Genomic DNA, 25579 nt, shown 5'->3' with positions numbered 1-25579 from the left:
GAAGCTCTCCTGCGAACTTGGAGAACTAGCACTCATGAAAAAAAGATATTGCGGAGACATGGCTTAGCCACAGCCTAGGGGAAAGTTTGGAAGGTAGGAGACGAGGTACTGGCAGAAGTAAAGCTGTGATGACCGGGCGTGAGCCGTGCTTGGGTAGCTCAGTTGGTAGAGCACTTGCCCGCGTAAGGCAAAGGTTCCGAGTTCGAGTCTCGGACCGGCACACAGTTTTAACCTGCCAGGAAGTTTCATATCAGCGCACACTCCGCTGCAGAGTGAAAATCTCATTCTGGAAACACCCCTAGGCTGTGGCTAAGCCATATCTCCGCAATTTCCTTTCTTTCAGGAGTGCTAGTTCTGCAAGGTTCGCAGGAGAGCTTCCGTAAAGTTTGGCCAGCCAGATAGTGCTACATGATCCCCATCGAACATTTACTGGACATAATGGACAGGACAGTTCGTGCACAAAATCCTGCAGCGACAACACTGTCGTAGTTGTGGACGGCTATAGAGACAATTTGGCTCAATATTTCTGCAGGATACTTCCAATGACTTGTTGAGTCCAGGACACATCGAGTTGCAGCACTACGCCGGGCAAAAGGAGGTCCGACACGACATTAGGAGGTATCCCATGACTTCTGTCATCTCAGCGTACATTTATTGTGAAATATAAGGTGCCATGACACTCCGTGAGGGTACTCCGAAGTTGCCTTTACGTCTCAGATTTCTGTCTGTTGCGAATGACATGCTGTGTTGCGTCTGCTGTAAACTCTTCAGTGCAATCACACATCTGGTCTTATATTCCGTAGGCTCATATTTTGTTCATGAGTGTGGGACAGTATCGAACGCCTTCCAATACTCAGGGAATACAATGAGCTTTAGTAAGACTTTATGGTGAAAACGGCAATAACAAGAAAACATCAGTATCACGAAACGTGAGTAGCAGGTGGCGGAGGAAGCGAGTAAGAAACTGGCTGAGGCAGGGGGCCACCCCCGCTGGAAGCGGAAGTGAGTCTGCTGCCGGGGCGCACCTCACCCGCGGGCGAGCAGACACGCACATCCGGCGCTGCGTCCCGCGCCACGCCGCCACTCCACTACCCCGGCGACACGCATCGTTACGTCAGCCGCAGCGCACAGCAGCACGGCACAGCGCCGCGCCGCCGGCGTCAGTTGCGTCACGGCAGCCGCACCGCCAGCGTCGCCGCGGCTACCGAGTCAACGGGCTGCCGTCCGTACGCGTCTGTTACCGGCGACGTGCTGCACAGTTTCAGTACCGCACCACAGCGACCGTGTGGGACGTGACAGTGTAAATCACCACTCTACTGTCACGCTATGCGATTGTTCCAGTGTTTACTGTTATAGTTAAAATGTGTGTGTTAAACAATAGCACGTTACAGGCTGTTGTCGGTTATTCATTCCGAGATAAAGCGAGTCTCAATGTGTAACGTGTAACAGCGGAGACCTTAAGATCCCAGTGTTACTTTGCTGCACTTCGTCCATTTGAAAGTGAGGAGCCTACTGGTGCTGCCACACACACTTGCCGGCAGCAGCACAAGAGGCAGTTGAGCCGCCTGTGTTCACAGGCCGTGAAGAAACACGAGACGTCAGTGGAGTTAAGGAAACGCACATCCCTCCCCTACCCGCTGTTGGCAGCAGTGTAGTGCACGGGCGGTCTGCAGAGCGCCGCTCGCAGAAAGGGAACCTCGCCCGCTGGGAGATATCTGGACTTGGCGCGCGTCCCGCTGGGGTAAGCCGCCGACGCGTGACGCGGCTGCCGATCGCTCCGTGTCCAGCTACACGTGCCGCTCGTCCGCTTCACAACGGACCGGTGCCACATGCGCTTGTCCTTATCGACTGCTGCGGGCTAACGTAGCCAACGACGTCTCTGTAATATAGAACGATGGAATTATTTGTGCTTACAGTGAAAGTGCTCGATATAACATAGGTCGACTCTACAGTGGGTGCAGTGGAAGTCGAGAGTGCCCGGAATGAACTCGCCTTGGCAGAGGCCATGGTGAAAGTGACGGTGATCGAGGTGAAGCCATGCAGCCCGGAGGAGTCGCCGCCGTGTGCAGAGGCGGAAGGCGGGCGTCCAAGCGGCGGGCCGGCCCTGGCGCGGAGGCACTCGCGGCGCCTGGCGTCGACGCGAGGACTCTCCTCCAACAGCGACTACCTCAGCAAGCGGCGCCAGCACGGCGCCCAGCCCGAGGACAGCGTCCGTAACAAGATACACTTCTTCGAGCAGGAGGCGCGTGCGGGTCGCCGTAAGTACATATCACACAGTTCACTCCACCTTCACATTCTTTGATGATGATGATGATGATGATGATGTTTTGGTTCGTGGGGCGTTCAACTGCGCGGTTATCAGCGCAAGTAGAAAGTCCCAACTTTTACTCAGTCCAGTCCCGCCATTTTCATGAATGATGATGAAATGATTAGGACAACACAAACACCCAGTCATCTCGAGGCAGGTGAAAATCACTGACCCCGCAGTGAATCGAACAAGGGATCACGCACATTCTTTGAAAAAAAAACTGCTAAGGTCATCAGTCCCTAAGTTTACACACTACTTAACCTAAATTATCCTAAGGACAAACACACACACACATGCCCGAGGGAGGACTCGAACCTCCGCCGGGACCAGCTGCATAGTCCATGATTGCAGAGCCTCAAACCGCTCGGCTAATCCCGCTGGCGCACATTCTTTGAGTCATCAGTCTTCTCTAGTACTATAGAAGTTATTCCCTGATGTTTTAACAAATTTCCTGTAACCCTGTTCCTTCTTCTTATCAGTTTTTTCCAGGTATTCCTTTCCTCTCCGATTCTGCCCAGAACTTCCTCACTCCTTTCCTTATCAATCCATCTAATTTTCAACATTTTTGTCTAGCTTCTAATCTCTTCTGGTCTGGTTTTCCCACAGTCCACGCCTCACTGTCATACAATGCTGTGTTCCAAACGTACATTCTCAGAAATTTCTACCTCAAATTTAGACCTATGTTGCACGCTAGTAGACTTCTCCTGGCCAGGAATGCCCTTTTTGTCAATGCTATTCTACTTTTTATGTCCTCGTTGCTCCGTCCGTCATGGATTATTTTGCTGCCTTGGTAGCAGAATACCTGAACTTCATATACTTCTTGATCACCAGTTTCTCTCGCTGTTCTCATCTCTGCTAATTCTCATTATCATCGTCTTCCTTCAATTTACTTTCAATCCATATTCTGTACTCATTAGACTGTTCATTCCATTCAGCAGATCATGTAATTCTTCTTCACTTTCGCTCAGAATAGCAGGGTCATCAGAGAATCTCATCATTGATATCCTTTCACCTTGAATTTGTCCGCCCTTGGTAGCCGAGTGGTCAGCGAGGCGGCATTTCATACCTAACGCCCGGGCTCGATTCCCAGCTGGGTCGGAGATCTTCTCCGCTCAGGGACTGTGAGTTGTGTTGTCCTTATAATCATCATTTCATCCCCATCGACACGGAAGTCGCCATAGGGGCCTCAACTCGAAAGACTGGCACCAGGCGAACGGTGTACCCGACAGGAGGCCCTAGTCACACGGCATTTACATTTTTACCTTGAATTTTAGTCTCACTCCCGAATCTTTCTTTTATTTTCATCATTTCTTCTCCGACGTGTAGATTGAACAGCACAGGTGAAAGACTACCTCCCTGTGTTACACCCTTTTTAATCCGTGCTCTAAGTTCTTGATCTTCCGCTCTTATTCACTTCATTAGTGTTTTACTTGCTAGTAGAGTGAGTACGTATGTTACATATTCACTCTACTAGTAAATAAAATATGTCTGCCAGACCAGATACAAAACTTAGACTGAAAATTTCTTAGTAAACAGAAATTACTGTAGAGTTTTTATGAGGTCTGTGTCAGTAGCTTTATGGTAATTATTGAATGAAATCGTTCTACATTTGGCAGTTAATTGAGATTGCAGTTTCGACACACAGTGTCAAGGATTCAGAAAGCAAGCAGTCACCAAATAAAATACGGAAACGTCAAAAAAATTAAATAACAAACCTTGATAACACAAAATGTTGTGTCTAGACAAGACAGCCTAGACACAATGAGAGGAAGCCGAAAGGCACGCGCTAAGCTCAAGCAGATGGGCGTGAGGTCTGAAACAGGATACGTAGTGAATGCTATAAAGAAAAGTACGTAGCTGCTGGAATACTTAACTTTAATCCATCATTAGTATACATCGCTCTTGACGAGACAAGTGAGACTCTTTAGATACAAGCTATGTAAGGCTAATGGCGCCTTGCTAGGTCGTAGCCATTGACTTAGCTGAAGGCTATTCTAACTATCTGCTCTGCAAATGAGCGAGGCTTCGTCAGTGTGCATCGCTAGCTACGTCGTCCGTACAACTGGGGCGAGTGCTAGTACGTCTCTCTAGACCTGCCGTGTGGTGGCGCTCGGTCTGCCATCACTGAAAGTGGCGACTCGCGGGTCCGACATGTACTAATGGACCGCGGCCGATTTAAAGCTACCACCTAGCAAGTGTGGTGTCTGGCGGTGACACCACACAAAACATAATGGCACTTACGTGTTATGTTGCAAGCAACTCTTCAACATTATGATACGTTGAAACACATCTCCCAAAAGTCTAAAACCAAATACAAAGTATCTGAAAAGATATGCTGCAATTTTAATGTATTATAGCATCCAAACTAATTAACATATTACACCATGTTTGGCTTATGTGACAGCCTATGTCACAAGGTTTTTATGACTTCAATGTGTCGATACGCATGCGATAGCAGCGTACGTAATTGTTCCAAAACGCCGCGCCTAAAACGGGATGTTCTGGTGCTCATTTCACGGGATCTGTTAGTGGTAAAAAGGTAGCGTCATGGGTTATAAATAGCCCTTGGCATAGGGACAATTCGTATACACAATAGAAGGATCGGTTTAGTGTCACTATCCTACCGGACAGGGTCAATACATTAATTTTACACGCTTTCTCCCACTTAGACAAATGAAAAAAATCGGCTAGTTCTTTTTGGATTTTATGTGCCCTACGGCAAGCCTTAAGGGGCTTAGGGAAGCACGATTAGTCCATGGGTAGTTCCTCGGACAACCCTACAAAAATGATTTTTGTACTATATTTTCGCCGTCACCAGCGGACGAAATCCCAAACAAAGATACCAAGACGGCTACGCACAGCAAATGGCTCAAATTTTTACTAAGTATTTCCAAAATCCCGATCTCGAACAACCTTGAAAATTTTCTTGGTAGCTTTATCCGTTTCCACGATACAGATATTCAAACTTACTGTACTTCAACACGTAAAATACGGTACCAGGCGAGATCTAAATAATCAATAATAGCAGCAAATTGCTTACATTTTAACGATAAGGTCTCTAGGCATTCATCTGGAAGATCCATTTCCCCGTTTTCAAAAATCTTTATCAGGTATCGAGAAACGTCCCACAAACTTGTTTTTTTGGGTACCACGGCTATGCACAGAAAACAGCTGTAATTCTTATGATGTATTCCTAAGATCTCGGTCTGGAATAAACTTCAAAATTTTCTTCATAAGTTTATCCGTTTCTGAGGTACAGATGTTCAAAGTTACCATGGTTGTACATTTAAAATACGCAGGTAAAATCAGGTGTGAGATGAAAACGTAGATTATAAGGCGATGTAGCACGGAGGAATATGCTGTAAAGTGTCTGTTATCCTCTGGGAACCTTGCGAAATTTTCTGCTCTTAAAATCCGGTCTGTGGTATAAAAAGTAGTTTTTCGTTATTTCAAACCCACATAAGTAAACTATCTAAATCACATTTCTTTTCATGTGAGTTACATGCCCTGCTGCGGCAGAAAAAGAAGGGAACCAGCGGAAAAATGTTCCTGTCAGAGCACAAAAAGTGTGAATATGTATGTTCCTGTTTATTTAAAAAGCTCTGAGTGAAAAGTGGGATTGCAGCTGTCCGGTTCTATCTTCGTCAGCACCTTTAGAAAATTTCCCAAAAATATTATCACGCGAACTTATTCTCGGTTCTTTATGCTGCGAGAGAAGTAGGCTATGGCAGTAGGAAAGACACGAAAAGTAGTAAATACTGGAAGACAGTAGACAGTAGTTATGTAATAGAAAGAGCGAAGGAGGCAATGGCAGTGCGAGAGAAAGAGAGGAACATAGCGGCAGTGGAGCGTAGTTGACAGTGACAGAACAGTTCTGTGAAAAGAGTGAAGGAGACAGTGACAGGGGGAGTGGAATATGGATAAAGAGAAAGTGAGAGAGAGTCAGTGGTAATGAAAGACAGAGTATATGTCAATGGCAACGGGGAAGAGAGAGATGATGACAGTCAGAAGATCCAGCAGAGGTAGGGATGAAGGAAAGAGAGGAATGAGACAGTAGCCGTAAGAGAGAGCAAGAGGGAGACAGTGACAGTGAGACGAGATTGTAGCAGTAAGGTAGAACGAAGGGGACTGTGGTTGTGACACAGCAGACAACGACGGACGGATGCAAAGAGATAATGAATTGGGTTGAATGAGGGAGAGAAGAATGGCGACTGAGAGTGGGCGGGTATGAGCGACTTACAGCGGTAGGATAATGTGTGTGTGAATGAGTTACAATAACAGGAGCCTGTGGGAGTTTGAGGTTAGTTGCATGTTAAAAAAACCGTGAATATGTTCGCAAGTAGAAATTTTTTAAGGTGCTAAGGAATGTAGAATGAGGTAGCTCATACTCCAGTTTTCACTCAGAGCCTTTTAAATAAGCAGGAATATACTTGCAGTTTTTGTGCTCCGGTAGGAGAATCTTTCCGCTTGTTCCTTTCTTTTCTCTGCTACAGCAGGGCATTTAACTCATATGAAATGAAATGTACAGGGAAATTTAGATAGTTTACTTATGTGAAGCTTATATAATGTAAAAGCAATTTTAGATCTCGGACTGCATTTTACGTGCAAAATAAGTTTGTTTGTGCTTCTGTACTGTAACATGGGATTCCCATACGATAACGGAAACACTTTACAGCATATTTCTCCGTGCTAGGTCATTTTATAAACCACGTTTCTACCTTATACAGGATTTTACGTGCATATTTTACGTGTACAAATGTGTTAAATTTGAACTTTTTTATCTCGGAAACGGGAAAAGATACAAAGAAAATTTTCAATGTTTTTCGATCTCGGAATCTTAATAGATCGTAAATATTAAAGCCATTTTCTGTGCGTAGCCGTCTTGGAATCCTCGGCTGGGTTTTGGTCTGCTGGTGACGGAGGATATACAATAAAGAAATCTTTTGTGGGGTTTTCCGAGGAACTACCCATGAACTAATGGTGCTTCCATAAGTCGCATCAAACCCACCGCAAACCACATCAGTTCAAAGGGAACCACCCGATTTGCTACTTTTGCATAAGCAGGAGGGAGTATGTAATGTTCACACTTTCCAAAACACTTGACCCTACATTTCTGTCACTTATAGATCCCGAGGTATGAGTACTGAAAAATTCCGTTTTTATGAGAGGCGTTTTGGAACGAATTAGGTACGCACTCTGTCGCAAGCATATTGATATGTCTCAATTTTACTGTCATAAATGCGTGGTACCAAGTATGACATATGTATGTAGTGGGTGGAATGTGTGAAGAAGATGTTCATACATTCGTTTCACAACCACCACCACGACAATGCGTCAAGCGGTAATGATAGACTTTGAAAGAAACGTAATTACCGGTAACTTGTGGAATAATTGTTACTATCTTACGAAACAGCGACTACAGTAATTAAAAAATAATTTAGGGTCATGACTGAGTTACAATTGAACCAGCTGTTTTTACCCCTCAGAAGTTTTAATACGTAAACCTTTCATCTATTCCTTCCCCTACAGCCGCGTTCCAGTCCTCCATTACTATTAGATATTTATCTCCCTTTACATACGGAATTACCCCTTCAGTATCCTCACATAAATTTTCTAAGCTTTCATCTTCTGCTTGCCACGTTGGCATGTGTACCTGAACTATTGTTGTTGGCGTTGGTTTGTTGTCGAATCTGGTAAGAACATCCCTATCACTGAACTGTTCACAGTAGCTCACTCTATGCCCTGCTTTCCTTGTCGTGAGGAATCCTACACCCATTATACCACTTTCCTCTGCTGTTGATATTACTCTATACTCATCTGGACAGAAATCCTTGTGTTCTTTCCATTTTACTTCATTGACCGCTACTGAATCTAGATTGAATCTTAGCACTTACCTTTTCAGATTCGAACCGAAGACTTTTTCATTACTATTAAATGACGCTATCCTTAGACCACTGGTTCTTACAACCGTAAAAAAAGTAATCAACAGCGAATCCAATATTCAGACGCTAGATTGTTCGAACAACGGTGGACTAAAATATTATATTTCAAATGTGTTCTGTGTCAGAACCCATTGGTAATAAGCGACTGCTTTCCGGTCGAGAACTCTGTCGTTACGTTGTAATACATTTGATAAAAATCAATCTTTGCAGCAGCAGTGGACGTGCAGGTTCCTACAGATGTGTTCTTGTGGTCAGCAGGGAACTATCTTCTGTGAGGTCTGACACAAAAGGATGGAAACAGAAGCTACGATTTTAAGTGCTTGCCGGGCACACGTAGTGATGGTTGCTTGCAAAGTGAGACCACTTTATTCCAGAAGTGTCTACATTCGTTCCTTCCACTGATTAGGAACATTCTTGCCATTGATCGGAACATTCTTGCATAATAATTTCCGTAAAGCTGAGCAGGACCTCTACAGTTTTTTACTTCCAGTCCAATACATAATCATGTGTGCTGTAAAGCCCTCGTTCACTCGTTCACCACCACCGAGTTGATCAACTTTTTATGACCCTTACTTAAGTATAAGGACGTACACTATCTGATCAAAAGTATGAGAACACCTAATAGTGGACATTAGTATGGAGTGTGTCCATATTTGCCTTTTAGACAACTTGGACTCTGCTGTGGCCACTTTCAGTGTGGTGTCTGAATGTCTGTAAAGGAATGGCAGCCCATTCTTCCCCACGAGCCGATAAATTACTGATGTTGGGCGTTGCAGTTTGAAGAGAAGTCGACATTGTAACTCATCCTAAAGCTGTTCATCTGGGTTCCAGTTGCGACTCTGGGCATGTCAGTCCATTTCAGGAATATTATTGTTCACAAACTGTTGCCTTACGGACGATGCTTTATGACAGGGTGCTTTTTCAAGTTGATATTGTCATCATCTCCAATTTTTCCTCTACTGTGCATGGTACACAACGCTATATAACGTGCCTATGTCTTTTCACATTTGGTGTTTTCTTAAATGTGTCTACGAATAGAACAGAAGTTCGCCACCAGAAACGCTGTTGTTCTTGGGCGTATTTCAATTGTTATGTGACGTGCCAAATGTCTAAAGATCGTCCATTTCGTCCCAGTGTTACCTCAATACATCTCTAGGTTTAAGCCCATTGCTCAAAAGAGAAAGTTTTTCCAAATCGATCGGTTTTTTGCAGTAATTCCTAAATATACACAACACCCCTAACGAATTGTCGCAAAACGTGATCGCATGGGTCGAGACAGTATCGTCATTCCTGGCATGACAGAGCGATTGTCCTGGTTCGGTTACATTCAAATATCCCGAGCACTACGGTGGCAGTGAAGTTCAGCACCATCCACCTGAAAGACAAAAATAAGTCCCTAGCCTCTAGTTGAGGCGTAAGTTTTCGGTAGAAACGAGATGGGCGAGACTATTATTGTGACGGCAGTAGCCTATGTGGAAAAGAACTTCGCGGCTACTCACCGAGTAACACATGTTCAGTGGTGTGTCTCTCTTGTGGTACGCAGAAGTACACGAATTTTCTTCGTCCGAAATGCTAATATCGCGCCGGCTGAAGTACTTTCTGAAATTAAATATTGCGCATAATTGAACACTTAAGATGAAGATGACTACCACAGCTTGCAATGGGCGTTTGCAAATTTTAAGCGCAGATTTAATATCCTTTCCATTCCAAGACAGTCTGTTTGATGTCCATTTATTTATTCGTGCCGAAAATACTTTATTCGTGTTAGTTACGAGTGCTTCGGTATATCACAAATAACTTTTTATAACCAGGAATTAGAAGCAACTGCTTAGATACCAATGTTTTTGTTCTGCTTCATAGCACACATGTACGTTCAATGATCTGCAACACACTGTATCACTTTCCTTTCTTAGTGTGAGATTTCTCCGACATGTGACTGCCAAGTTGGATCTCTCCTATCTCCGTCAACACGAGCCAAACGATGCTGAGCCACAGCAGGACGATCTGCAGATGTATAATTGCCTCTTCTCTTGCAGATCGTGGAGACGTCTTTAAATCAACTAGGGTAGCGCGCTCTTCCGATATGCCATCGTAGTTAGCCAAGCTTCGGATTATACAATCAGCTGTCGGAACTAAGTGATTGGAGGAGGAGGAGGAGATTAGTGTTTAACGTCCCGTCGACAACGAGGTCTGGAGAGACGGAGCGCAAGTTCGCGTGAGGGAAGGAAATCGGCCGTGCCCTTTCAAAGGAACCATCCCGGCATTTGCCTGAAGCGATTTAGGGAAATCACGGAAAACTAAATCAGGATGGCCGGAGACGGGATAAGTGATTGGAGAAGCAACTGTTGTTGTTGTTGTTGTTGTGGTCTTCAGTCCTGAGACTGGTTTGATGTAGCTCTCCATACTACTTCTTCATCTCCATGGACCTACCGCAGCCTACATCCTTCTGAATCTGCTTAGTGTATTCATCTCTTGGTCTCCCTCTACGACTTTTACCCTCCACGCTGCCCTCCAATACTAAATTGGTGATCCCTTGATGCCTCACAGCGTATCCTACCAACCGATCCCTTCTACTAGTCAAGTTGTGCCACAAATTTCTCTTCTCCCTAATTCTATTCAATACCTCATAAGTTATGTGATCTACCCATCTAATCTTCAGCATTCTTCTGTAGCACCACATTTCGAAAGCTTCTATTTTCGGTCTAAACTATTTATCGTTCATGTTTCACTTCCATACATGGCTAAATTCCATACAAATACTTTCAGAAAAGACTTCCTGACACTTAAATCTATACTCGATGTTAACGAACTTCTCTTTTTCAGAAAAGCTTTCCTTTCCATAGCCAGTCTACATTTTATATCCTCCCTGCTTCGACCATCATCAGTTATTTTGCTTCCCAAATAGCAAAACTCATTTACTACTTTAAGTGTCTCATTTCCTAATCAAACTCAATCAGCATCACCCGACTTAATTCGACTACATTCCATTATCCTCGTTTTGCTCTTATTCATGTTCAGCTTATATCCTCCTTTCAAGACACTGTCCATTCCGTTCATCTGCTCTTCCAGGTCCTTTGCTGCCTCTGACAGAACTACAACGTCGTCGGCAAACCTAAAAGTTTTTATTTCTTCTCCATATATTTGAATTCCTACTCCAAATTTTTCCTTTGTTTCCTTTAGTACTTGTTCGGTACAGAGATTGAATAACATCGTGGATAGGCTACAGCCTTGTCTCACTCCCTTCCCAATCACTGCTTCCCTTACATGCCCGTCGACTCTTATAACTGTCATCTGCTCCTGTACAAATTGTAAATAGCCTTTCGCTTCCTATATTTGACCCCTTCCACCTTCAGAATTTGAAGTAGAGTATTCCAGTCAACATTGTCAAAAGCTTTCTCCAAGTCCATAAATGCTAGAAACGTAGGTTTGCCTTTCCTTAATCTATCTTCTAAGATAAGTCGTAGGGTCAGTATTGCTCACGTGTTCTAACATTTCTACGGGATCCATACTTATCTTGCCCGAGGTCGGCACCTACCAGTTTTTGCATTCGTCTGAAAAAGAATTGGTGTTAGTATTTTGTAGCCGTGACCTATTAAACAGATTGTTCGGTAATTTTCACATCTTTCAACACCTGCTTCCTTTGGGATTGAAATCATTATATTCTTCTTGAAGTCTGAGGGCATTTCGTCTGTCTCATACATCTTGCTCACCAGGTGGTAGAGTTTTGTCAGGACTGGCTCTCCCAAGGCTATCAGTAGTTCTAATGGAATGTTGTCTACTCCCAGGGCCTTGTTTCGACTTAGGTCTTTCAGTGCTCTGTCAAACTCTTCACGCAGTATCATATCTCTCATTTCATCTTCATCTATATCCTCTTCCATTTCCATAATATTGTCCTCAAGTACACCGCCCTTGTATAGGCCCTCTATATACTCCATTCACCTTCCTGCTTTCCTTCTTTGCTTAGAACTGGATTTTCATCTGAGCTCTTGACATTCATATAAGTGGTTCTCTTTTCTCTAAAGGTCTCTTTAATTTTCCTGTAGGCAGTATCTATCTTACCCTTAGTGATATATGCCTCTACATCCTTACATTTGTCCTCTAGCGATCCCTGCTTAGCCAATTTGCACTTCCTGTCGATCTCATTTTTGAGACGTTTGTATTCCTTTTTGCCTTCTTCATTTACTGCATTTTTATATTTTCTCCATTCATGAGTTAAATTCCATATCTTGTCTGTTACTCAAGGATTTCTACTAGCCCTCGTCTTTTTACCTACTTGTCCTCCGCTGCCTTCACTATTTCATCTCTCAAAGCTACTCATTCTTCTTCTTCTGTATTTCTTTCTCCCATTCTTGTCAATCGTTCCCTAATGCTCTCTCTGAAACTCTCTACAACCTCTGGTTCTTTCAATTTATCTAGGTCTCATCTCCTTAAATTCCTGCCTTTTTGCAGTTTTTTTCTGTTTTAATCTACAGTTCATAACTAATAGATTGTGGTCAGAGTACACATCTGCCCCTAGAAACGTCTTACAATTTAAAACGTGGTTCCTAAATCTCTGTCTTACTATTATCTTATCTATCTGAAACTTTACAGTGTGTCCAGGCCTCTCCCACGTATACAACCTTCTTTCATGATTCTTAAACCAAGTGTTAGCTATGATTAAGTTATGCTCTGTGCTAAATTCTACCAGGCGGCTTCCTTTTTCATTACTTACCCCCATTCCATATTCACCTACTGCTTTTTCTTCTCTTCCTTTTCCTACTATCGAATTCCAGTCCCCCATGACTATTATATTTTCGTCTCCCTTCGCTCTCTGAATAATTTCTTTTATCTCATCATACATTTCTTCAATCTCTTCGTCATCTGCGGAGCTAGTTGAAATATATACTTTGGTAGGCGTGGGCTTCTTGTCTATCTTGGCTACTATGATGCGTTCACTATGCTGTTCGTGGTAGCTTGCCAGCATTCCTATGCTTTTTATTCATTATTAAACCTACTCCTGCATTACTCCTATTTGATTTTGTATTTAGAATCCTGTATTCACCTGACCAAAAGTCTTGTTCCTCCTGTCTCCGAACTTCACTGATTCCCACTATACCAAACTTAAATCTATCCATTTCCTTTTTTAAATATTCTAAGCTACCTGACATTCCACGCTCCGATCCGCAGAAAGCCAGTTTTGTTTCTCCTGATAAAGGTCAACATCGGTAAGAGTGTCAGATTACCTGTTTTTCCTACGCTTTCGTTTGTAGCAGCCAGAATAGGTCTTGATAACATTCCGGAATCATACTTCCGCTGCAATTACATCATTCAGTTTTCTTGTAGAAAAGAATATCATTTGTAAACTATCAGTGACTGTAGATTACCTGACGAAATAAATTTCGGGTGAACAGCCTGGTATGAGTGTGCATAGGACACAATATTTCGGCAATCGACCACTTTGCCATCATCAGGTGCGCTGATGTACTGACCGGCGGTGGGCCGGTGCCAGGTATATATAGGAAAATCCCCTTCCCGCCCCTCCCTCAGGCGCTTCCTATCAGTCGGTGCGGTCCGCGACCCGCGCGCGGTCCAGGTACAGCGTCCGTTCTCCCGCCGTCTGGGCGCTGCGTCCTAGGTCTTCTCGTTCAGGAGGGTCTGCCGGCACCGCTCTCGTTTTCTTCCCTCCTCCCCCGAAGTCGGTACACTTTGGGAAATATCCTTTTTCTTCTTAATCCGGGTGATCGCGGGTTCCCACGCCTTGCTAGGGATGTAACCGCTGCCACGTTTTAGTTGTGGCTCCCTTGCTCTGATCTCTATGGCTTCTTTGATGACACAGTCCCAGTATTTGGAAGTCTGCGTCAGGACTTTCGTTTGATCATAATCCATGCTGTGGAGTTTCCGACAGGCAATGCTCAGCGATTGCCGACTTACTGGGCTGTTGCAGTCTAGTGTGCCGTTGATGTTCTCGGCATCGGTCCTCAATGGTACGAATGGTCTGACCTATGTATACACTACCACAATGGCAAGGTATCTGATAAACCTCTGATTTACGTAGACCAAGGTTGTCCTTGATATTACCAAGAAGGCTATTGGTTTGGCTTGGAGGACGGAAGATGGTTTTCACTTGGTGCTTACGTAAAATGCGTCCAATTTTTCTGGATGAGACCCCACAAAACGGAATAATAGCCAAGGCCGCCTCCTCCTGAGGTTCATCCCCAGTTTCCGCCGGTGCTGCAGGTGTGGGATGTAGGTCCTTCCGAATTTGCCCTTCCTTGTAACCGTTCCTCCGAAACATGGTCTTCAGATGGTCCAATTCTTGTTGGAGACTGTCCCTATAGGAGATGGTGTGAGCTCTGTGTACAAGAGTTTTGAACACGCCATTCTTTTGTGCCCGGTGGTGGCAGCTATCCGCATGTAGGTACAAATCGGTGTGCGTCTTCTTCCTATACACGCTGTGACCCAAAGTGTCGTCAGCTCGTCTTCTAATCAAAACATCTAGGAAAGGGAGCATCCCATCCGTTTCGATCTCCATGGTGAACTTAATAATCTCGTGTCTGGAGTTGAGATGTGTGAGAAAGTCTGCCAGTTTATCTCTTCCATGTGGCCAGATAACGAAGGTATCATCCACATATCTGAAGAAACAGATGGGTTTTAGATGTGCTGATTCAAGAGCTTCCTCCGCGAAATGTTCCATGTACATATTTGTGACAACGGGTGAGAGTGGACTCCCCATGGCTACACCTTCTGTCTGCTCGTAGTATTCACCGTCAAATAAGAAGTAAGTTGATATCAGAACATGTCTGAAAAGGTTGGTGGTCTCTTCGTCAAATCAGACAAGGGCAACGCAACAGTGATCCTATCCCGACAATATTATGCTGAGAAGATATGGGGCCTACTTGGTGACAGCGCATACCGCAAGATTGATACCGATCCTACCAAGAGGGTCGAGAGGAAGACTCTGGCGCTTCTCAGGGATTCCGGCTTCCCTGACGAAATTACCAACAAGCTACGCCCGAGGGCTGCTGCTCCTCCTAGACTTAACGGACTGCCAAGGGTGCACAAGGAATCGATTCCGTTACGTCCCATTGTCAAAAATATTGGTACCCCAACGTACCTTCTCGCCAAGCACCTGAAACAACTGCTTAGCCCTTACGTTGGGAGATTTGTGGAGCAACAGTGAGTGCAATGAATGCGTGTATAGTGCAGTTTTGTGTTTGTATTAAGATGATTATGATGACGATGGCGACGGTGAGGCTAAGATAAGGCGGAGGATAAAATCCAGTGTCGGCACGTAACCTACCTCTCTCGAATAGCACCAAGGGAGATGCCGAGCTTGAAGTCAACAGCTTTACATACCCTCACTTTATGAGACGTTGCGGTACGATCTGAAATTTAATCCATGACATTGATGTAGGGACTGGTGATTAAGGTGTTTATGCGTTAGCTCCTTCCATTACTGTTCAAAGGTTTTTATGACATTAGCCGCATTTAGGCATTGAAATGAAACAGTTGGCAACAGGTGAAAATTTGTGCCGTACTGGAACTCGAACCGCTTAATGTGAGCAGTCACCTTAACCGCCTCGGCCAGCTGAGTACGCATCCCATCCTACACAAATTCCCAGCTTGCTACACACTACTAATGTACCATCACTTATCAATGAACTTGTCACTCGCAGTTTCGGATTCCCCCAAGAGATCGAACTTTGTGCGTTCTTTAGGACATGTCCGAAAGGACAGACACCGCACATACGCACGCACGCACGCGTGCACACACACACACACACACACACACACACACACACACACACACACACACACAGAACCGCCAAAGAAACTGGTAGAGGCATGCGCATTCACATACAGAGTTATGTACACTACTGGCCATTAAAATTGCTACACCCCGAAGATGACGTGCTACAGACGCGAAATTTGACCGACAGGAAGAAGATGATGTGATATGCAAATGATTAGCTTTTCAGAGCATTCACACTAGGTTGGCGCCGGTGGCGACACCTACAACGTGCTCACATGAGGAAAGTTTCCAACCCATTTCTCATACACAAACACCAGTTGACCGACTTTGCCTGGTGAAACGTTGTTGGGATGCCTCGTGTAAGGAGGAGTAATGCGTACCATCACGTTTCCGACATTGATAAAGGTCGGATTGTAGCCCATCGCGATTGCTGTTTATCGTATCGCGACATTGATGCTCGCGTTGGTCGATATCCAATGACTGTTAGCAGAATATGGAATCGGTGGGTTCAGGAGGGTAATACGGAACGCCGTGCTGGATCCCAACGGCCTCGTATCACTAGCAGTCGAGATGACAGGCATCTTATCCGCATGGATGTAACGGATCGTGCAGCCACGTCTGGATCCCTGAGTCAACAGATGGGGACGTTTGCAAGACAACAACCATCTGCACGAACAGTTCGACGAAGTTTGCAGCAGCATGGATTATCAGCTCGGAGACCATGGCTGCGGTTACCCTTGATGCTGCATCACAAACAGGAGCGCCTGCGATGGTGTACTCGACGACGAACCTGGGTGCACGAATAGCAAAACGTCATTTTTTCGGATGAATCCAGGTTCTGTTTGCAGCATCACGATGTTGTTAGATCGGGTACTGCTGTTACAATGACAAGTTATCAAGATTTAAATTAGATTGAACGTGGTGTTACACTCATGCACGAGTGATGGGACACAGCATGTCCAAGGTAGCGATGAATTGGGATTTTCCCGTACGACAATTTCACGAGTGTACCGTGAACATCAGAAATCTGGTCAAACCTAAAATCTCCGACACCACTGCGGCTAGAAAAAGATCCTGCAAGAACGGGACGAATGACGACTGGAGAGAATCATTCAACGAGTCAGAAGTGCAACCCTTTCGAAAATTGCTGCAGATTCCAATGCTAAGCCATCAAGAAGTGTCAGCGTGCAAAACATTCAACGAAACATCATCCATATGGTGTTTTGGAACCGAAGGCCCTCTCGTTTACTCTTGATGACTGCACGACACAAAGCTTTACGCGTCGACTGGGCCCGTCAACACCGACGTGGGACTGTTGGTGACTGGAAACACGCTGCCTGGTCGGACGAGTCTCGTTTCAAATAGTATCGAGCGGGTGGACGTGTGCGCGAGTGGAGACAGCCTCATGAATCCACGGACCCTGCATGTCAGCAGGGGACTGTTGAAGCTGGTGGAGGCTCTGTAATTGTGTGGGGCGTGCGCAGTTTGAGTGATATGGGACCCCTGATACGTCTAAATGCGACACTGACGGGTGACACGTATGTACGCATCCTGTCCGATCACTTGCATCCATTCATGTCCATTGTGCATTCCGACGGACTTGGGCAATTCCAGCAGGACACCTGTGACACCCTATAATTCCGGAATTGCTACAGAGTGGCTACAAGATCACTCTTCTGAGTTTCACCGCTTGTGCTGGCCACCAGACTCCCCAGACATGATCATTATTGAATATATCTGGGTTTAGAAGAGAAGCACTACTTCAGACATTATTGGAGTCCATGCCACGTCGTGTTGCAGCACTTCTGCTTGCTCGCGGAGGTCCTGCACGATATTAGGGAGATGCACCAGTTTTTTTGACTCTTCAGTGTGTGTGTGTGTGAGTGTGTGTGTGTGTGTGTGTGTGTGTGTGTGTGTGTGTGTGTGTGTGTGTGCGTGCGTGCGTGCGTGTGTGTGTGTGTGTGAGTGTGTGTGTGTGTGTGTGTCTATCCTTCCATTGCCAAACGCTGGCAGTCATAATTTCGTCCACCACCGGGATCCAAACTGGCTAACCTCCGAGTCGGGCGCAATTGCAAAGGCGTACGTTAGCGTATGGATCTACGTAGTCGAGTTGTGAGTCATTAAATGCACAGCACATGTGAAACATGAGTTAAGTAAATGCTCCAATGATCATTCGGCAAACATTTTACTTGCTGGCGGTGGTCGTATCACATCGAAGCAACAGGATATCCACACGATTTCTAACGCCCGGTTCGCCACCTGCACCATCCATCTACATGTGGGTGAAGCACAGCCAATTGCTCGTTGAGTGCTTCTGTATAATACCACTTGGAAATAGAGAAGACTCGTGATAGGCAATTATGTGAATACCATCTGTTTTATATTCGATAGGAAATTCGAATGAACATCTATGTGCATTGTGTAAAGAACTGGAACTATCTGTGTCAAACACTCTCAGTATCCACCTGTCTCTTTTTCTAACGTGTTACTTCTGAAATATCACTCTCTAGAACCACGTGAAAATGTCGTGAAAGACCGCAGCAGTAGTATGACTAATCTGAAACATTGGAATGTAACGTCTGTGACATAAATGCTGTGGGTCACGCTGGCTTTGGAATCAGAAATGTAAAGATATTCAGTTCACGGTTTGGATGCGCAACGCAAGAAGCTGTTATGTATCTACTAGTTGCACATTGAGCTTTCTTGAATTTTGCTTACTCGGATCAATACCGCTACCCAGTTTCGAATAGAGTAAGATGTAGGTTCTGCGGTAAGTACTTAACAGGAAAAAAATATTGTCCTCAAGTGACACAACTGCAACTTGCATTTCCAGCAGAAGTATGGATAATAAAGCTTGCGGAGGACGACTGAACAGAGAAAAGTGCAACTTCTTGGCGAAACGATAGGTTAATCAGAATTATTACACCCAACAAAAGAACACAGCTCATTTTTGGTAATAGAGTAGATGATTCGTTTCTAGCTCAGAAGTCTAAGCTGCATCGGACAGCTATGAGTAAGTGTTCATATAGTTGAGATCTGAGGAAAGGTGTAGATGTGTGTCATCTTCGAGGAACTTCAAAAAGTAAGTTACACATGTCGTCCCACGCTGAGGCCATTGCGCTGTAAGAGCAGCGCACTGTCAGAAGAGAGCAGATGTTACGGGCTTTCTTCAGAGACAGTTCTCTTGCGTTCCGAATAACAGGAGCATCAGAGTGTTCGAGTGAAATCGCGAGGCAACTGGAAACGTCGAGTAGAAGTATGCGGGGCAGTACGATTGATCGGGCGAGAAGACGATCGAGACATTGAATCGACAGAGCACAGTTTCCTTCCCGTCGTGGAACTAATTCGTAGCATTCGCAGATTTTCCAACGATGAGATCGTTCATACAGTGGTTCTTGAAAGACCCCGTTACCTAGGAGCGGATTTCTGTTGTCAAGAAACTGAATGATTGGTAGAACATTCCGACTGTTGTCTACTGAAACTTTGTGACTATACTGAAATATCGTGTCATATATCTATGACACTTAAAAGTTGCTTGGCCTGCCGTAATTATGTGTGACTTACATTTTGAACTCCCCAGTAGTGAGAGTGAGCCGACGACAGGTTCTTGTAATGCTAACTGACGTATCCTCTTGATTTTAATTAAATAAAAACTTTTACCTCCTTTAAGTGACATAATTAAAGAAATTATGGTGAATTAAAGCAAGGAAAATTTCAAACGCTCAGTGAGAACGTAAAAACGAACTTCATTATTCGCTAAAATTCTGAAGATTATGTGGGGAAACCGTTAACTAATTAAGAGGAATATTATCTAGTCAGAGAAAAAGAGTTTTATGACGTAGCAAGAGAAGGAGAGGTTGATCGGACATCCCGAGACGTCAAGAAATAGTTGATTTCATACCGGGGAGAAGTGTGGAGGATGAAAATTGCAGATGAAGACCAAGGCTTGACTGCAATAAACAGATTACAGTGTGTGTAGGTTGCGGTAGTTACGTATACGTAATGCGGCTTATACAGGATAGGTAGCTAGGGGAGCTGCATCAAAGCAGTGTTCGGACTAAGAGCACCACAACAACAACAATAACTACTTCCTAATATCGAAGAGGGAGTTCATACAAGGAAGAGCTGGTGTTAGGAAATAATTTGAATCTGAATTTTCTTGTTCATAAAATGTCGAGAATGAGGACCGTGATTTGTATCAGCGTAGGATAGCTGCAAAAATGTCACCACCGGATAATGAAAGAGATGAAGTGATGAAGCTTGAAATCCTTCAGTCACTGGTATTCAAAAGATAGCGATGAATGGAAATCCACAACAATCCAATTAGACTTTTCAGCTGGGCATTGTGAAGACACATTTCTTTTAACCCATCACCATGCAATATAATCACAGCAGTGTAATATTGGAACAAAAATAAGTCTAGTCGGGGGGGGGGGGGGGGAGGGGGGGGGGAATCGTAATACTTGATACAGTCTACAGTATTTAGGGACAGAAAATACTGGAGACACATAAGCTACAGTGCTGACACGTCATGCATATTTCAGAAATTGGCTACATAGTTTACGATCTCACGAACAATGAAGCCTGTGCCATCTTGACTGAGCCAAAAGTAAAATGAAATACTGAGTAAAATCGTAATAACTGAAACATTTTAGAACGCTCATTTGAAATTTGTAATCGAATTTTTTGACAGAGACATTTGACAATGATTACTTGCATCGCGATTTCAAAAGTAGAAATAAAGAAAAAGCAATATTTGTAGTAATATCTAAGCAAAAGAGAATAATGAATAAGCACAGTTTTGAAACGCTAATTCAACCATCTGATGGATCATCTTGTGACCTACTGGACCAAGTCAGCGTTAAGCACAGTGGAAGTCTTAAACTGTTATCCATAAACTTCACGGTAGAGCGACAGGTTCGGCCCCAAAAGAAACCAATGCCGTGATGACTAGCAGAAACAGTGTGATATGTCGTTGTCGTTAAGTACTGGCTTTGTGCCCTCAAAAGAAAATGTAACTGAATAAACAGGCAGAGAAAGTGAATACACTCAGGCAGTGTCGATCACTGCCGTTAATTTAGTGAAAAAGTCTATCACGTATATGTATTAACTAGAATTGCATAAAAATATGTAGTCGGCTTTGGTACAGGTTGTGTCTCTCCGCTCCCAAACCGAGTATCACAGATCGGTCCGGTGAGTCTCCGTTCACCCTCACTAGTTCAGCAACAAACGACTTCAATGCACACTTAGTCCAGTCTCGCCATACGTCGCTAGGGACTTTTGAGCGCCCTTAAGCTGACTGTATCTGCGACGGTACTGCGGTTTGGTTACGAGTCTAGATCTGGTGTCTTTAATGCCACGTTAGTGCTGCATGCAAACGACATGACTCTATACCCGAAGTCTCTTAATGCGAGCGTCATGTGCTGAAGACTACAGATGGCATGCGATGCACAGGGAGCCTGGGCCATTAAGTGGTGCATGAAATATAATGATACAAAGAGTCAGGAACGGATAATTAAAAGAAAAAGGGTGCCTGCTATCTTCATCCTCTGTGGATCATGGAGGGCCCCATCCCAAGGTCTCGCACTGCAGAATATCTGGGAGTGGCTCTCAATGGACACATCACTTGGGGACCGCGTGTAAGAGAACCCAGGAACAAGCACTTGCCTTGATGATGTCCTTGTTCCCTCCATCTATCCCTCCTAGCAGATCTAACCCCCTCTCCCTCTCCCCCATTTTGCTCCTGGGCTCCCTCTCTTCCCCCTCTGACATTCCTTTCTCCTCCCCCTCCTCTCTCCCTTATCTCCCTCTTCCACCCCTCCCCAGGCTTCAAACCCCTCTCCCTCCCTTCTTTCTCCCATTGGGTCCTCCCCCCCCCCCCATCCTTCCACTCCAGCCTTTCCACTACACCCAGTGGCAGGCCCCCCTCCTTCATCAGTGTGTTGGTGTCTGTTTCGGCGAAGATCGTCACCAGAATGGTTCTGTGCGCCAGTGTTTCTTCACTTTGTGCAACAGGGTTTTCATCGGTGTCCTTCTATGTTGGTGTATCGAACTGGATGTCTGCGTTTGTCTTAACTGTTGACCTCCTTTGTGAATCCAGTACGCCGGCCGAAGTGGCCGTGCGGTTCTAGGCGCTGCAGTCTGGAGCCGCGAGACCGCTACGGTCGCAGGTTCGAATCCTGCCTCGGGCATGGGTGTGTGTGATGTCCTTAGGTTAGTTAGGTTTAACTAGTTCTAAGTTCTAGGGGACTAATGACCTGAGAAGTTGAGTCTCATAGAGCTCAGAACCATTTGAACCATTTTGAATCCAGTACCTTCAGTCGAACAGCTTCATATCTATCATGTTACGTTTATCATCCTGTTTTACCATGCATTTTTTCTATTCTTTGTCTTCTATTGTATCTAACGTTGTACCTCTTGGCCGAAGAGCGGCATATGTAGGCCGCTGCCGGCCTACCTCGTATGAGGAATGAATTTACAATAAGGAAAAAAAAGAAAGAACTTGGCAGACTCAGGAGCTATTCCCGGTACTAAACCGAAACCACCCTACCCATACACTGCAAAATTACGCTGTACAATAATGAGCCAAAATATAATGACCACTACCCACCGCGAGGATGAGTGTCTCCCGGTGGCGCTGTGCACACGTGATACGGTAAGGAAACAATGTAAGCAGAGGAGAGACAAATGGGCAGTCATTATACCGAAGATACGGACGGAAAGTGCGGAAATTCAATGCTATAAGCGCTTTTAACAAAGGGTACATTGTTGTGTCGCTAAGACCGGAAACGAGAATCTCTGAAACGGCGAAGCTTGTCCGCTGTTTGCATACTAGCCTTGAGCACCTATGGAGCGTGCGATAATCTGTAGGCCATATGGCACTGGACATCCACGTCTCATCACAAAACGTAGAGGTCTGAGGATCCCCCACTTTGTAGTCCTGGATAGGCTGCGATCTATGGCAGATCTGATGGCAGAGTACAATCCTGGTGCAGACACAAGCGTTTTGGAATGCACCATCCAAAGGCCATTATTGAACACGAAGCTCCACATCACACAGCCCCTAGGTGCTCCTATGCTGACCAACATCGTCAGTTACAATTGCAGTGGGCGCAGCATCACTGAGTTTTCGTCGTGGATCAATAGAAACCTGTCGCTGTCGAATGAGTCTGTTTCTTGTTACACCAGCTCGCTGCTTGAAACGTGCGCCGCGAAACAGATGCAGGCCAGTGCTAGGATAATTATCCGATGAGGTACATTGAGTTGGGCTTCTACAGCACTTATGGTCGTACTCGAAGACACCGTGGCAGCAGTGAACTACGTGATGAACATGAGTGCGGACCTTTTGCATCCCTTCATGGTTGAAATCTTCCCTGGTAGCGATGTCATCTTCTAGCAGGATAACTCTCCGTAGTACAAGGCCAAAAGCGTGCTGCAGTGCTTTGAGAAGCGTGATATGAACTCACATTGATGTTTTAGCTAGCAAATGACCCTGATCTGTACTCACTGGAACACATACCTGGCGGCAGCTGCGTGCACACAAACCACCGCCCCGTAATTTGCCGGAATTTAATGAGCTGTGAGCACACATCTGGCGCCACATGCTTTTGAAAACCTATCAACGATTTGTACAATGCAGGCTAAGCAGAATCGCTACTGTACTGTGTTTGAAAAGTGGACCAACACACTATTAAATAGGTAGTCATAATGTTTCGGCTCATTGGTGTATGTCGCTGATTGTCCCAATGCGGAATACGAGGCCGCAATGTGGGGCAGCCGACAGCCACGTCCGCTGCCTAAAGAGCCTCCAGGGCAGAGCTATAAGCACCTTCAGCGCGACAGCAAATATGGTTGTCTCAAATCTGCTGCGACAATAACATGCTGTTGTACTCAGATAGCTCAAGAAATACCGAAAAGTCATCCTAAAAGTGGAAGGAGTGACAATTATGATGTTCAGATATGATGGAAAAACGTTTAGCCTGTACAACGTAGAGACAGTAACGAACTGCACGACATGGTCAGAGCAGACAGCCTTGATAATTTAGTGCTATATGCAATTATGCTAGAGTTCTGCAGTCCTGATTGCACTTTGCCATCTAAAACTAAACTACTTCCGAACAGGCCATGAAGGCTCAACGGTACCTACCGGCCGCCGTGTCATCCTCAGACCACAGGCGTCACTGGATGCGGATATGGAGGGGCATGTGGTCAGCACACCGCTCTCCCAGCCGTATGTCAGTTTCCGAGACCGGAGCCGCTACTTCTCAATCAAGTAGCTCCTCAGTTTGCCTCACAAGGGCTGAGTGCTCCCCGCTTGCCAGCAGCGCTCGATGGACCAGATGGTCACCCATCCAAGTGCTAGCCCAGACCGACAGCGCTTAACCTCGGTGATCTGACGGGAACCGGTGTTACCACTGCGGTAAGGCCGTTGGCACTTCACCATCACATATAACGATTTAAGAAAATAAAGTAATTTTTCAAAATTTTCAAAATTCACATCCGCATATATTATTGACACGTGATGCCTCAAATGAGTTTAGCACATACAGTCGTCTTGAAACAACACTCAGCTCTCTCGAATAGGATAATTAACGTAACTGCGGCTAGTAAGGGTCGACGAATAGTGAGGGCCACATAGTGTTCCTCTGGGTTACCGGAAAACAGTGGTCGCATCTAGTGCTTCCAATAAAGCGCAGACAGCAGTCCGCCATTTGGTGGAACTTGAGTGATGGACATGTTGTGCTTCTGTTACAAGTAAATTTCAAGACTGACGAATTTTCAGCTTTGATTTGTACCGTCAAAGGTAAGAAGTAATTTTTCTATATTAATATTTAAGTAGTGTAGTGTAGATTGCATCGAAATAATGAAATTCCGTGCAGTCAAGCCGGTTTCTGTTTCTGCCTGATTAATTGCGCTTCTTTCTCTGTGCGTGCAAGATAGGACTTGGAAGCAGACCAGATTTGGTTTTAGATCTAAAGGAAGTACTCCGGATTTTTTATTACCATTAGTCTTTCGTATTCTTCCCACTTGTTGGCTGACTACAATCCCCGGCTGGTCGTAACAATATAATATCCCAGATGTGGGGTCCATTTTTATCACTATATCGCCATTTTAACCTGATCTGGGACTGAAAGAGATCGTTAGCAGATAAGGTTAACAGTCGAATAAGTGGAGTTTCCGATTGGTGTGTTCCCACTGGTTATATCTGGCACTTCCGTAGGAAAAGAAGAGCAAGACGAAGGTCGACCAGAGAAACTGCGGGAGAAGAGGAGGAGGAGGGGAGGAGGGTGAGGAGGGAGAGGAGACGGTCATTTGGGTTGTCCAGCGGATGCAGAGTTACCGATCAGTGTGCACCGATTCTCCGAACCAGTAGTTTCGGTATTGTCGTAAGAAGCGATGAAAGAACGAAATAGTGTTCATTTGACGTAAGACAGGGAACAGTAATTCTCACAGACTGTACGGGTATGTAGGGGAGCATTTTCTATGAGATTACCATTGCGTTTTTATCCAGAAAATAATTATTTTTAGATATTTCTAAACGAAAGAGCACATCAGTGACGGTATTTTTAAAAGCGAAGGAGTGAAAAATAATTTTCT

General features: G+C 44.9%; 1 protein-coding gene and 1 pseudogene across 1 annotated transcript in view; one reads left to right on the top strand and one right to left on the bottom strand.

Moving 5' to 3' along the window:
* The first annotated feature begins 1200 nt into the window (after window positions 1-1200).
* Window positions 1201-25579, top strand: part of LOC124775757 — a 77883-nt gene continuing 53504 nt past the window's right edge. Inside the window, exon 1 of the mRNA XM_047250586.1 lies at window positions 1201-2258. Coding sequence (XP_047106542.1) covers window positions 2006-2258 — 253 coding nt within the window. The 5' untranslated portion in view covers window positions 1201-2005. The remainder of the gene's footprint in view (window positions 2259-25579) is intronic.
* LOC124778695 lies at window positions 24298-24415 on the bottom strand (annotated as a pseudogene).

Source organism: Schistocerca piceifrons, chromosome 2 (assembly GCF_021461385.2).
Source record: "Schistocerca piceifrons isolate TAMUIC-IGC-003096 chromosome 2, iqSchPice1.1, whole genome shotgun sequence".
NCBI lineage: Eukaryota > Metazoa > Arthropoda > Insecta > Orthoptera > Acrididae > Schistocerca > Schistocerca piceifrons.
This window is presented reverse-complemented; position numbering and strand designations above follow the sequence as displayed.